The sequence below is a fragment of the Scylla paramamosain genome, chromosome 4 (genome assembly GCF_035594125.1).
Source record: "Scylla paramamosain isolate STU-SP2022 chromosome 4, ASM3559412v1, whole genome shotgun sequence".
NCBI lineage: Eukaryota > Metazoa > Arthropoda > Malacostraca > Decapoda > Portunidae > Scylla > Scylla paramamosain.
This window is the reverse complement of record NC_087154.1, coordinates 29,742,027-29,754,526: the sequence shown is the minus strand read 5'-3', so window position 1 is coordinate 29,754,526 and position 12,500 is coordinate 29,742,027. Positions and strand designations below refer to the sequence as shown.

Here is a 12,500-nt window from a genome sequence, read left to right as displayed (position 1 = left end):
CTCTCTCTCTCTCTCTCTCTCTCTCTCTCTCTCTCTCTCTCTCTCTCTCTCTCTCTCTCTCTCTCTCTCTCTCTCTCTCTCCCCCCCCCCCCCCGCCAGGAAGAAAAATTCACTCATTTCCTCGCGTAATTCAATCCTCACTATTATGAAAATGACTGACGAGTAAAACGTTTTCTTCATTAAATATGTGAATTACACTTTTTCATTTACATTTCTTTGATACTTTCGACCTTTATTTTAGTTAATCGAATGTTACAACGGTTCAGTAGAGAAAGTAAAAGCACCTTAAAAAAAATATATATATAAGAGTTCAAATTACCCTTTTAAACGTTAACATATTTCTTTTTTTTTTTTTTTAACATAAGACCACAGACTTGTTGCCCCGTTTACTCATGTATTAGTTTGAAGATACATGAAGGATGAATTACAACATGACGAGAGATAGGAGCCGATAGGTGGCAGTTATATGGGGGGGGGGAGGAGGAGGAGGACGATGAGGAGGAGGAGGAGGAGGAGGAGGAAAAGGGGAGATGAGGTCAGGGTTAAGATGTGACAGCCAATTCCCAGTGAGGATTACCAGAAGGCGAAGCGACGTTTCCAATTATACTGTCACAGCCACGCTCGGCCAATTTCTCAGGATAATGGAGCTGTGTGAGGCGATTGTGTGTGTGTATGTGTGTGTGTGTGTGTGTGTGTGTGTGTGTGTGTGTGTGTGTGTGTGTGTGTGTGTGTGTGTGTGTGTGTGTGTTTGTAACAGCCCTCAGCAACTAGGTAAAAGTATAGGATAAAAACTAATGTCAAGCAATGGAAAAAAAAATGGTGTACATAACGGTAAATGACGTATTTCTTGACGTGTTTATATTTTTTTTTTATCCACGGGGCTCATAGCGTCAGACTGAACAGCTGAGATTCTGATGAAAATGGGATAACAAAAAAGAGAGAGAGAGAGAGAGAGAGAGAGAGAGAGAGAGAGAGAGAGAGAGAGAGAGAGGGATGGGAGGGGTGAGCGGATTGAGATTGAGACTTGCAAGTAAAGTTTATAGTAGACTTCATAGCTGGGAGGGGAAGGTTAAGTGCACCGCCTGTCCACTACTGCCTCACTGCACGGGTCGGGAAGGCACACGTAGACAAGAATGGTAAACGACAACTCGGTGGATGCACCAAGTCCACGCTCTTGCCACTGCCACAATCAGGCAGCTTTCTTGGCGGATCTTTGAAGGTCCATATCTGGGAGTACCAAAAAGTCCCAAAAGGACCCTTTCGGCCGAGTCCTGCAGGTCTTTGACTCTGCTTGTACCCGCCACCATGGTCCTGACACGTACCTCCACGCCCGGCTGGCGACAGGCGAAGACAAACCCGAATTACGTGTTCACCTTTGAAGGAAAGAGGACATTTTTCAAATATATATTTCGATGTCATCCATTGGGCCTAAAAGGATTCAGCTAGAGTCAAGAGTAACACTAGTGGAGAGTAAAGGAATTCTTGACACCAAATATCCTTTATGTGTATAACTTTGCCGCCTCAGATTCCAACTCTAGTACCATACCTACTAAGCACCGGCCTGCCCGCACTAAATTAATTTATGTTAAATATTTTCATCTTCACACAATACATATGCACAATATCTCTGCTTCAGGTAAGGAACATGCCTCTGTTATCAGAAGAAAATTTTGAGAGTGAATTTTTGTTTCATTTATTAAGGTCCTGACCTGGTAAAATCTACACGTTTTTTTTTTTTTTAGTTAAATAATTTCTCTGTAAACTACAGAACTTTCAAACATGAAAAGTAAAAGCAATATATTGATATAGAAAGTAATATTAATCAATAAAGTGTGTTTTTACGTATCAAATTTTATTTAAAAGTGATGTATGCTTAACAGAATACAGTTTTAAAATGTTTTCAAAAGTTAGTCTTTTTTTTATTTTATCCATTTTTTTCTCCTCCTCCTCCCCCTCCTCCTCCTCCTGTCGTCACCGTCTTCGTTTTCTTTTTCATCAATTTATGAACCTTGCGATCCAATCCGTGGCTGTGGAGTCGTAGGTAAACATTTAGGCACAGGATAAAAGGCCACACTAATACAAGACTTTGATACGTGGTCATGATCCACTTCGGGAAGGTCACTGAAGCAGTGCCCACGAGGCGGCTTTTAAAACTGTTGGTTCCATTGTTTTATTTTCTTCTTGGTGGTGGCAGAGCGTATGAAATAATGTGTTCCTATGATGCAGGTTGCGTAACGTTTGAATATTTTAATGTATACGTAGAATTTTTAGTTTTCCGTGTGCGTGTTGATTGGATTTTTCACGTAAATACCGTAAGAATGTATGTAACGACGGAAAAATTAGTGTTGCCTGGATGAGGGCAATTCTTTAGGGTGTGTGTGTGTGTGTGTGTGTGTGTGTGTGTGTGTGTGTGTGTGTGTGTGTGTGTGTGTGTGTGTGTAATGAATTTTACTAGTTTGTGCTGCAAGGATTTATGTGACGAGGGAAAAAAATGAAGGTGTTGCAAGGATAAGGAAAACTCTTTAGATTCAGGTTGTGCGTGCGGCAGCAGAAGGCGGCACGCAATGAGTGATGGCCATCGGAAGTGAACACACCTTAAAACAAATAATAAATAAATAAATAAATAAAAACCCAAGAAATACTTATCTAGGAAAAAAAAAAAAGATTAAATATAACTAAAAAAAAAGACGGACATTGATATTAGAACAACAAAAAAGAAATAAAATAAAATAAAACAAAAGATGAAGAAGTACAAATCCATGTGTATAAAATATATCAAATACATTTAAATTTTAAGTCGTGATATAACTCATCCAAATCATCCAAAAATAAATAAATAAATAAATAAATAAATAAAATAGAATAGTCCCCTGACCTGCTGAGTTGGGATATGGAGGGCAGTGGGCTGGAGAGATAAGGAGGAAGGAACCCCGCTGGATGATGATCGATTGGCGCAGCAGGGCGGTGAATGGTGACGGAAGTTGGAGGAGGACTATTTATGGTTTCCGGGGAGTCTGGGGAACAGGTCGAGGGGGACAGGGATTGCGGCCGATCTTGGTGGAATAGTTGACATAGTTGAGCGTCTCTGGTGAGGGCGAGCTATTGGGAGGGGAGGGGGAGAGGGAAAGGCTTGGTAGTTCCGTCAAGATGCGTCCACCACAGGCCTCCCTAAATCAAGGAAGGGCTGCCCACTGCTGAATGGTTTAATCCGCTCTTAGTGAGGAGGGCCATTTGGCGTCATCTGCGGTCGATGGTCAGGCCATTAGTGTGATATGCATTAAGGTAAGGAAGTGTGCCGTTATTCTGAAAAAAAGAAAAGTTGGTGTATCAGAAGTTATAAAAAACGAAATAAGAAGCGATGGTTTTATTATATGGGAAGAGAGGAATATAGATACGAAAAAAATAAGGAAGTGTGACGTCATTCAGAAGAAAACAGTTGTTGTATCAAAAGAGAAAGAAAAACCGGTAAGTAGCGATGGTTCTAGTGTACACAAAGGCAGGGAAATAAACAGTATTTTGAGAGTTTAAAGAAAGGACAGCAAATGAACCACGAAAGGAAATAAAAATTAAATCCATCTTAAGGGAAAGAAAAAGGGCAGTCACCGAGAAAAAGAAAGAAAAAAGTTGCTGTCCCAGAAGCTAAATGAAACGACATAGGAAGCAAGAGGTGCAGCTCATAAAGAAAAGAGGAAGATGAAATACGAAAGGCAAAAAAAAAAAAAAAAAAAACCGGGAAGCCACATTAAGAAATAAACTGCACTCAAATAAATTCTTGCACCAGAAGCTTAAGAAAATGACGTAAGAAGCAGTAGTTACAGTGCATAAAAAAAAAAAAAAACGTTATTAAGAGCAAAAGGAGCAGAAAGCCACCACCACCACCACTGCCACTAACAGCTCCTTCATCTTACTACTGTCCCGTAATAGCCCCATCAGTCCCTTCACCGGCCCTTCCATTAGTTCATTCCTCCCACTAATTCCGGGGAAAATCGTGTTTGTCATCCTCCGGCCTTGACTTGGCTCTGGGGACACGCAGGAGATGGCTGCCGACTTGAGCATTACGGCAGAAAGGCGCACGGACACGACCGTCCTTTCACACACCACGCACGGGCACACTAAGCCTTCCTGTGCTGTGAAGGAACCCGGAAATATAGATTTTTTTATTATTTATTTATTTACTTATTTATTTTACATGTGATTTTAGACACACGAGGATTACCTGAAGAAGAAAGAATAAGGGAAGTATAACGTAATATTGATGTGGTTACCATGAATGCATGGATGCGTATAACTTTTTTTTCATAACTGCTCAGTAACACAGAAATAACAGTGTGATACGTCATTTAGATGCCTGGTTAGAGATTGGGTGATAGAACAGGCTGTTTAAATTATCTTTTGATTTATGATAAGACAGATTACTGAATGAAGTGAGCATAATACAACAATAGCAAACAAAGAAAAAATGACATCCGGTAATATGATTTGAATGGAAATTTGAAAAAAAAAAAAAAAACAGACAAGCAAATAAATATATAGATAAATATTCGAATACCAGCGAGTATCCGATGTGAGGCACAGGAATTGGAAATAATAATCCACTGTTTTTAAGGCAAATTAAGAAAGAGAAATGGACGGCAGGAGAGCAGATCCGTTCGAGGAGGGATAAAAATGAGGAGGATGGAAGATTACTAAAACGAAAATAAGATTCAGAGTAAGGAAAGCGTGAAGCAGAATGTGAGTTTGATTGGAAATTCCACGGATGGAGAGACGGAGAAGTTTGAAGTGAAAGGAAGAATTATTGACCTCTTTTAGCGTGAATGGTGTCTTTATTATTACATTAAATAACACACACACACACACACACACACACACACACACACACACACACACACACACACTCACCAGATAAACTCCAATCTCTCCACGTACTTGTGATGCCTTAGACACACAAAAAAACACACACACCTCTTCTCTCTCTCTCTCTCTCTCTCTCTCTCTCTCTCTCTCTCTCTCTCTCTCTCTCTCTCTCTCTCTCTCTCTCTCTCTCTCTCTCTCTCTCTCTCTCTCTCTCTCTCTCTCTCTCTCTTGCTTGCTTTTTTTTTTTTCTTCTCTTTTCTGCCGATTATGTTGGGCCAACTTACATGGGTCTCCCCCTCACAACAACGCTTTCTGTGGTGCAGTAGCGGCGTCAACTTGTCCCTGACTCAATCATTCAGAAAGAAATCATAGCCCACCGCTTTTTAAAGATCGTTTATTGATTGAAACCTGTTTAATAATTGGTAAAAAAAATAATGGCTTTCACTCACTATGTAGACCGTTATGATATGTAGCCGGATAAGGAGCAGATGGATAAACAGTGGTTGTTTGGTTGTGTCGTCTTTTAAAATTTGAATTATATACTATTATTATTTTTTTTTCCTTTTATTTTAATATTACTAGTATTTCTATGCAGTTTTATATTTCGGCGCCATATGATCTTGGTTGCTGAGGCGCCATGCAAAAAAAAAATAAATAATAATAATAATAATCACAATACTTCACTTTGTTGTCACGTGAGCTGCGGTGTCTTGCAGTGTGATGAATTCCTCAAAATATTTTTTTCCATAAAACAGGTTCGTTTCAATATTTCCAGGTAAAACTATTTATTTGGTGATGAAACGTAATTAATGCTTCAGTGAACACAACGTTGCATAAATGGAAAAGTGTCACCATAGCTGATTGTCGAGTGCGTCAGAGTTTAGAGAATGATCTACGTTCTAGGAGTACGTATTGTTGTTGTTATTGTTATGTTATTGTTATTGTTATTGTTGTTATTGGTAGTAGTAGTAGTAGTATAGGATAACAGTATTATTCTCATGAATTTCCAGGCACACAGAGATGAATGCAGCTTTCTTGCCAGGAGCTATTATAATAATGAAGTTACGTTAATGATAATAACAATAACAAATAATAATAATAATAATAATAATAATAATGATGATGGCGTAAGTTCCCAGAATAGCTGTATTGACAAGGGTGTTATTGTTTGGCCGACACTCAGTCTCTGTCATCGAGGGCTATACATTTTTTATTGGCTTTTGACGGGCGCACTGATGAGGCACTGTTGACACTGCCGATGACGATGTTGATCCCCGCACTTGGAGGCGTCAGGAAGAGAGAGAGATGCATTATATCAATTCTTACATAATAATGTTAATGAATATATCTTCACGACCTAAGATATAAAAAAGTAAGTAGTGTCAGTTATACACTCCACAGTGACCTCCAATTAAACAATATTCAGGTATTGATAGAAAGATTAAAGAGAAATAGTGCTCATGTATAGCTAAGTACCACACCACCTGGCTGGGATCTTGTTGGTGTGATAAATAGACTAATAGGGAGAGTTTGTGACCCAGCAATCAATGACTATTTCTTCTACATAATCTCCCTATTCCACATAATCTTGTATAATTGAAGAATGGAATCAGTAAATCAATCCGCGAGGCTGACAGGATGATTAAAGAGAGGTAATTGTAGAGAGGGATGATAGGTGGAAATAGGTAGACATGTTTTATAAAGGAGTTGTTACTTGTATGCCTGATAGATTTTTCCAGCTTTCCTTATTTTTCCCTTGTTATTATGATAGTTATTAATATCGCTGTTAAAAAAAAAATGTTATGTGATGTCTTCCTTTCCTCATATGAACGCGGCAACAATCAGTCTTATTTTGCTATGGGAGTATGTTTTTAAAGCATGACATAGTGATTTTCGTCGCCCTGTTAAATGCATATAGACACATGGATTAAAAGTGTCTCCAACTTCACAACTGCAGAACAGACATGAAGGGAATACAAGTCAACGTAGTCCCCAACTGTGTGGCGGAAAAAAACAAAATTTAAGTCCTAGGTGTGTTGCAGACTCTCTCTCTCTCTCTCTCTCTCTCTCTCTCTCTCTCTCTCTCTCTCTCTCTCTCTCTCTCTCTCTCTCTCTCTCTCTCTCTCTCTCTCTCTCTCTCTCTCTCTCTCTCTTTCCTGCCTGCTGTTCCCTTATAGCTTGTATCTCCTTGGCGTCCTTTCCTTGGCAGTTGTGGGCAAGAGGAGAGAAATCCTGGACAAACTCGGGTTGCTTTGCTTTCCGTACCCAGGCCGCCATTCCGCCTTGTCACCTGCAGCCCGCCCTCTCCCCTGCTGCCTTCTGGAGTGCACTCGAGGCTCTCAACTTCTTTACCAGCGGGATAGAGAAGTTGGTGTCGAAAGCAGTCATGAGTAAAAAGAGATCCATGTTTTTTTTTTCTTTTTCTTGTTTTCCTTGTTATATAACGGAAATGGTAATAGTGACAATACATGTTTTGACTTAGGAAATAGTAGTAGTAGTAGTAGTAGTAGTAGTAGTTTCAATAAAAACTTAGGAATAGACCAAGAACCAATTAAATGACTGATAATTAATTGACTGCTTAATTAATCGAAGATACTAAACGAAAAATAGTAAAGGATGCCAAAGCAAATGTGTGTGTGTGTGTGTGTGTGTGTGTGTGTGTGTGTGTGTGCATACAATAAAATGATAGTAATAATAATAATAATAATAATAATAATAATAATAATAATAATAATAATAATAATAATAATAAACAGTTTGTGTGTGTGTGTGTGTGTGTGTGTGTGTGTGTGTGTGTGTGTGTGTGTGTGTGTGTGTGTGTGTGTACGTGCAATAAAATAATAATAATAATAATGATGATAATAATAATAATAATTATTATTATTATAATAATCATAATAATAAACAGTTGTGTGTGTGTGTGTGTGTGTGTGTGTGTGTGTGTGTGTGTGTGTGTGTGTGTGTGTGTGTGTGTATAATAATTATAATGATTATAATAATAAACAGTTGTGTGTGTGTGTGTGTGTGTGTGTGTGTGTGTGTGTGTGTGTGTGTGTGTGTGTGCACGCGAGACATTAGTTGAATTCATAAGTAGAGAATCATTTTATCAACTCTTTTTTCCTGCTGACTCACAGATGAGTTGCGTCCGTCGAGATGATCATGTGTTTCTTCACTATTTCTGCGCCACCCTGTGCAACGTGAGTCCCTGTGCAACGTGAGTATATTAGTAAGCCTTCTTGTAACTAACCTTATACGTGCGAGTGATTTAAGTAATTACCGATGACCAGTAGCTCATTAACGCAGTAGCAGTAGTGTTCGGTAAAAACTTAATGTAGTAATGTAGTAATAATGCGCTATAGGTTATTTGTATATGGAAAAAGATAGTGGGCATAGTAGCATCCAATGCATTAGAGCAGAAATAAACAGTGCAGGAAGGAATTGGTTCTCAAATAAAGTGGTAAATGAATGGAACAGACTCTTATCAAGTTGTTAGTGATAAGTCATTATGGAACTTTATAATATTAGATAAATTTATGGATGAGGATGATAGGCGGAAATGAAAGTTCTTAAAGAGTGTAATCAAAAGAGTTATCCAAAAATTAAGTAAGTTCCTTGCATTCCTTTTGTTCTGATATTACAATTTTTACAGGCCATTCGTGTGTATGATTCTCTGTTAGTTACATAAACTAACCACGAGCTTAGATTAGTTGCACCCTTCTTTTTTATATTATGTGAATCGTCTCACCTAGATGATGCAGTTCATGGCGACGGAGCTGTGATGATTTTTTAGTTCATGTCGTAAAAGCTAAATAGAGAATACCACTTAGATATTGAGCAAAGACTGCCACTCAACACTCTCCAGGCACACATAGATGCCTCAAGTAGTGAGGTGTTGTAGTGACGTCATCAGGTCGTGTTCATATTCATGTCACTTGTCCAAGGGCACCATTTGCAAGCATAAAATATATATCTTAGTATATCCTGGAGGAAAGTTACCAGACTCCTCCCATCCCAATAGTTACACAATAAGCCCTTTTCACGTTTCAGTCGGCATAATTAAGCTGACTCACGTTTCCTTTCACATCAACATACATCAGAAACATGGGAGTGAAGTAGCATGAGATGGTTGGCTTAGGCACGGTCGTTATTCTCTACTTAGTATTTCTCACTGCACGTCATGTTTCTTCTCACTATCAAGTGTCTAGAACTTGGTACGTGATGTATTTTATTTGCTCGGTTGGCATTGTAAATCTGGTTGTTGGAACGCTGTTACTCAGGCAAATTATGGAAAAAATATATATATATATATATATATATATATATATATATATATATATATATATATATATATATATATATATATATATATATATATATATATATATATATATATATAACTTTTGTGCTATAGTATCCCTCTTAAATTTCTTTTGAGGAAATGATATCATAGAAAATTGAGTAATGAAAGGAATACTATTGTAATCTTTGTGTAAGGCGGCAGAGGGAGCGTTCACCCTTTCAAGAAGAAATGCGTTTATGTTGTACTTTATTATATCAAAAGTACGTAAACGAAATGAAGCAAAAAAGGATTACGTACATGTGCATCTCGCTATTAACAGACTGATTAATCTAATTTTGGATGAAGACATTGAGATGCGCAAGTGAAATGACACAGAATGCTCTATTCAAAACGCCTGGTAAAGAATAAAGATGTGAGAAGTACTGTTTAAGCAACTTTATATTATAGTTTACCATCATATTAATAGCCTGACGAGTTTCAAGACACTTATCCTCCAATACTCAATTATTATTTTTTAACCTCGCTTTGGGGACTGGCACTTAAGTGAGCCTTTTTTACGAATTTTTTGTTGCCCTAAAACCTGTTGCTACTACTAATATGAGAGGTACCATCTAAACAATCTCATATCTTAGTTTACCTTTACAGTTATTCACCTGACGAGTAACTGATGTGAGAGATACGGTCTAAACAATTTCACATCTGTATAGTTAATCACCTGACAAGTAATAAGGCCTGTTCCTCTCATGACAGATAAGAACTTTTCATGAACCAGATGTCACTATCGTTATTGAGCTCAAAGAAAGTAACAGTTCATGCCGCCAGCCGCTCCTTACCTTTCCTTATGGACAACAACCACCACCTTCTCCCGTACCATCATATAATCTGTAGGTCCAACATTACCTGAGCATAACCGAGCTGTGGTGCTTTTGTATTCAGGTGCCGGCAGTGTGTATAGCTAAAAAGGCGATAGGTGACAGTGACAGGAGACAGTTTAGGTACTTTTGCTTGTCCGTAGATGTGATGTGAATGTTAGAGAGAGAGAGAGAGAGAGAGAGAGAGAGAGAGAGAGAGAGAGAGAGAGAGAGAGAGAGAGAGAGAGAGAGATGGGTTGTGGGGGGATAGCAATAGTAACAAAAATATCCCCGTGATGTAGGATAAACAAAAGCAAATGATATAAATAAATAAAATATGAAACCAATGAAATCAATAAACCAACAAAAAGATGTAATTTGCTTTAATAGTTCATGTTACAGACCGCACGTGACAACAGAATGAAAGCATAACCTAAATGGAGGTCATGGAAATCAATAATTTCAGCACACATGTTTATTCCTACAAAGGTGTGTAAACTAACGAGTCTGTGCAGGTGTTACAAGGCACACCTGTACGCCAAGCCAAAAACGGATCTCCTCCTACCCTTCATGTTTTGAGGAATAAAAATAGGATGTTTATTTTTTTCCCCCTCGAAGAAGACACACACACAAAAAAAAGGGAGAAGATAAAAATCTCTATTTTACTACTCTCGAAAAAAAAAATGATGAATAATAATCCAGAGAAGAGAGTTCAAATTGTACAGAAAATTTAAGAGCAAAAAGAAACAATAACAAATAATAACAGGTTGGAAGATTATACTGGTTCACGTACAGTATACACGCATTGTTCGGAGCCACTGCATAAGTTCATACGAGGAATGACCGCGGGAAGAGTAACAGTGCGAGGCAGATCTGGGTTAAAGCTATCAGTGGCTATCTATGTAAACGATGTGGAGAGAATTAGAAGAAAACTGAATGCTTAATATGCTCATACACCTGACGGGAGGGACAAGAGCATGTGTTGTGGGGCTCCGAGATTACCACCCGGGTGTTTACTGGAATCTTGCAGTGTACCTTACGTTCCTCTTTTCCCATGACCAGGTTGTTAGTGGTGAGTCATTAGGGAGTTTTAAAAGAAAACTACATATATTTACGAGTGAGGGGGTTCAGTGGAAACAGGTTTCATACAGGGTCTGCCACGTGTGGGCCTGATGGCTTCTTACAACTTCCCATATTTTCTTATGTCCTTATGTTTTTGTGATGAAAAAAGTTCTGTTCTGAAGACGATGGAGTGACGAAGAAAAGTCAATGCAGATGATGTTGATTGTCAAAAATATTAATCTACTATATAAAACAAAATGGCAATAAAGATAGTGTTAATGGTAATAAACATGAACTAAAAGTACTCTGCCAAGATGGAATATACTGAAAAGTCAGAGGAATGAACTTTATGTAGATCGTGTTCATTGTGGGCATGAATTATGATGAGAAACCCGTAAAAGAAATTATACTGATAATGATGATGAATACAATCGAAAAATATTAAGTCCAACTAAGAAATATATTGAAAATTTTAAAGGAATGACAATTGAAAATCATGGATGTTGAATTTTAATATCTTACATGGAGTGGAAACGAACAACTTTTTGTATGTATGTATGTATGTATGCATGCACGTGTGTATATATTTCTCTGTATATGCATGAATGATTATATTTACGTAGCAAGAGAATGTTAATATGTACGTATGTATGTATGCACATACATAAATTGTCATGAGCATACATTGTCTATTTCTGTATTTATTCATAAATTAATGTCTTAAGTAGCGTCAATTCCTAAGTTCGTGGAATGGCGCAGTTGGAAGAGAGCGAATAAAAATAGTAACTTGAACACGTCAGCCCTGAGTGGTGCAAGGAGCTGAGGTGGCATAATTTCATATGCCTTAGTGTCCCAGAATTAATGAGAATCCTGTGCCGGGAATCTCCTTCACTATTTCCTATGGCACTGTTTGTATCTGCATTATTATCATTACTCTAAAGTTTGCCCTCACTTAGAAAACATTACCATGGTGGGGTCGTGGTAAATATTTAATTAACCCGCACCACTAATCCCTGTTTACTGTGAAGTTTATTTTCGTTTAGAAAATAACATTAACAAAATGAAGTCATGGTATTTAGCGTCTTTAATCTTAAGTCCCTTGACAGTCTCTCCGGTGACAAGTGTTGGAAGATGAGTGTCTGCAAGTTATAGAGAGGCAAAACGCAAAGCAGAATGGAAGTAAGTGCATCAGACAATACTACCATGACACTGATAACCTTAAGAAAGGTATATACCTTGACAAGGACTTAAGATTAAGGGAAAATGTTTAACACAGTAGAAGTAAGTGCAGCACATTGTTCTACCATTAACCCTAACACTATTCCTTAATCACTAATCACTGTAAGACATGTCTAGTTATCCTACAGCCACTCCAATCTTTAAACTGGGTAGAAATTGCAAAATCTATTTTTTTAACCTCCCTTCTTTATAGA

At 38.0% G+C, this 12,500-nt stretch overlaps 1 protein-coding gene across 4 annotated transcripts in view; it reads left to right on the top strand.

Annotated features, from left to right (window-relative positions):
* Positions 1 to 12,500, top strand: part of LOC135099955 (uncharacterized) — a 216,848-nt gene that overhangs the window by 160,920 nt on the left and 43,428 nt on the right. For 2 of the 4 annotated variants that reach the window (XM_064002698.1, XM_064002696.1), the window contains exons 4-5: positions 7,064 to 7,221; positions 7,989 to 8,068. In XM_064002698.1, coding sequence (XP_063858768.1) covers positions 7,064 to 7,221; positions 7,989 to 8,068 — 238 coding nt within the window. The remainder of the gene's footprint in view (positions 1 to 7,063; positions 7,222 to 7,988; positions 8,069 to 12,500) is intronic. The other 2 variants (XR_010268461.1, XR_010268460.1) reach the window with 1 other exon arrangement.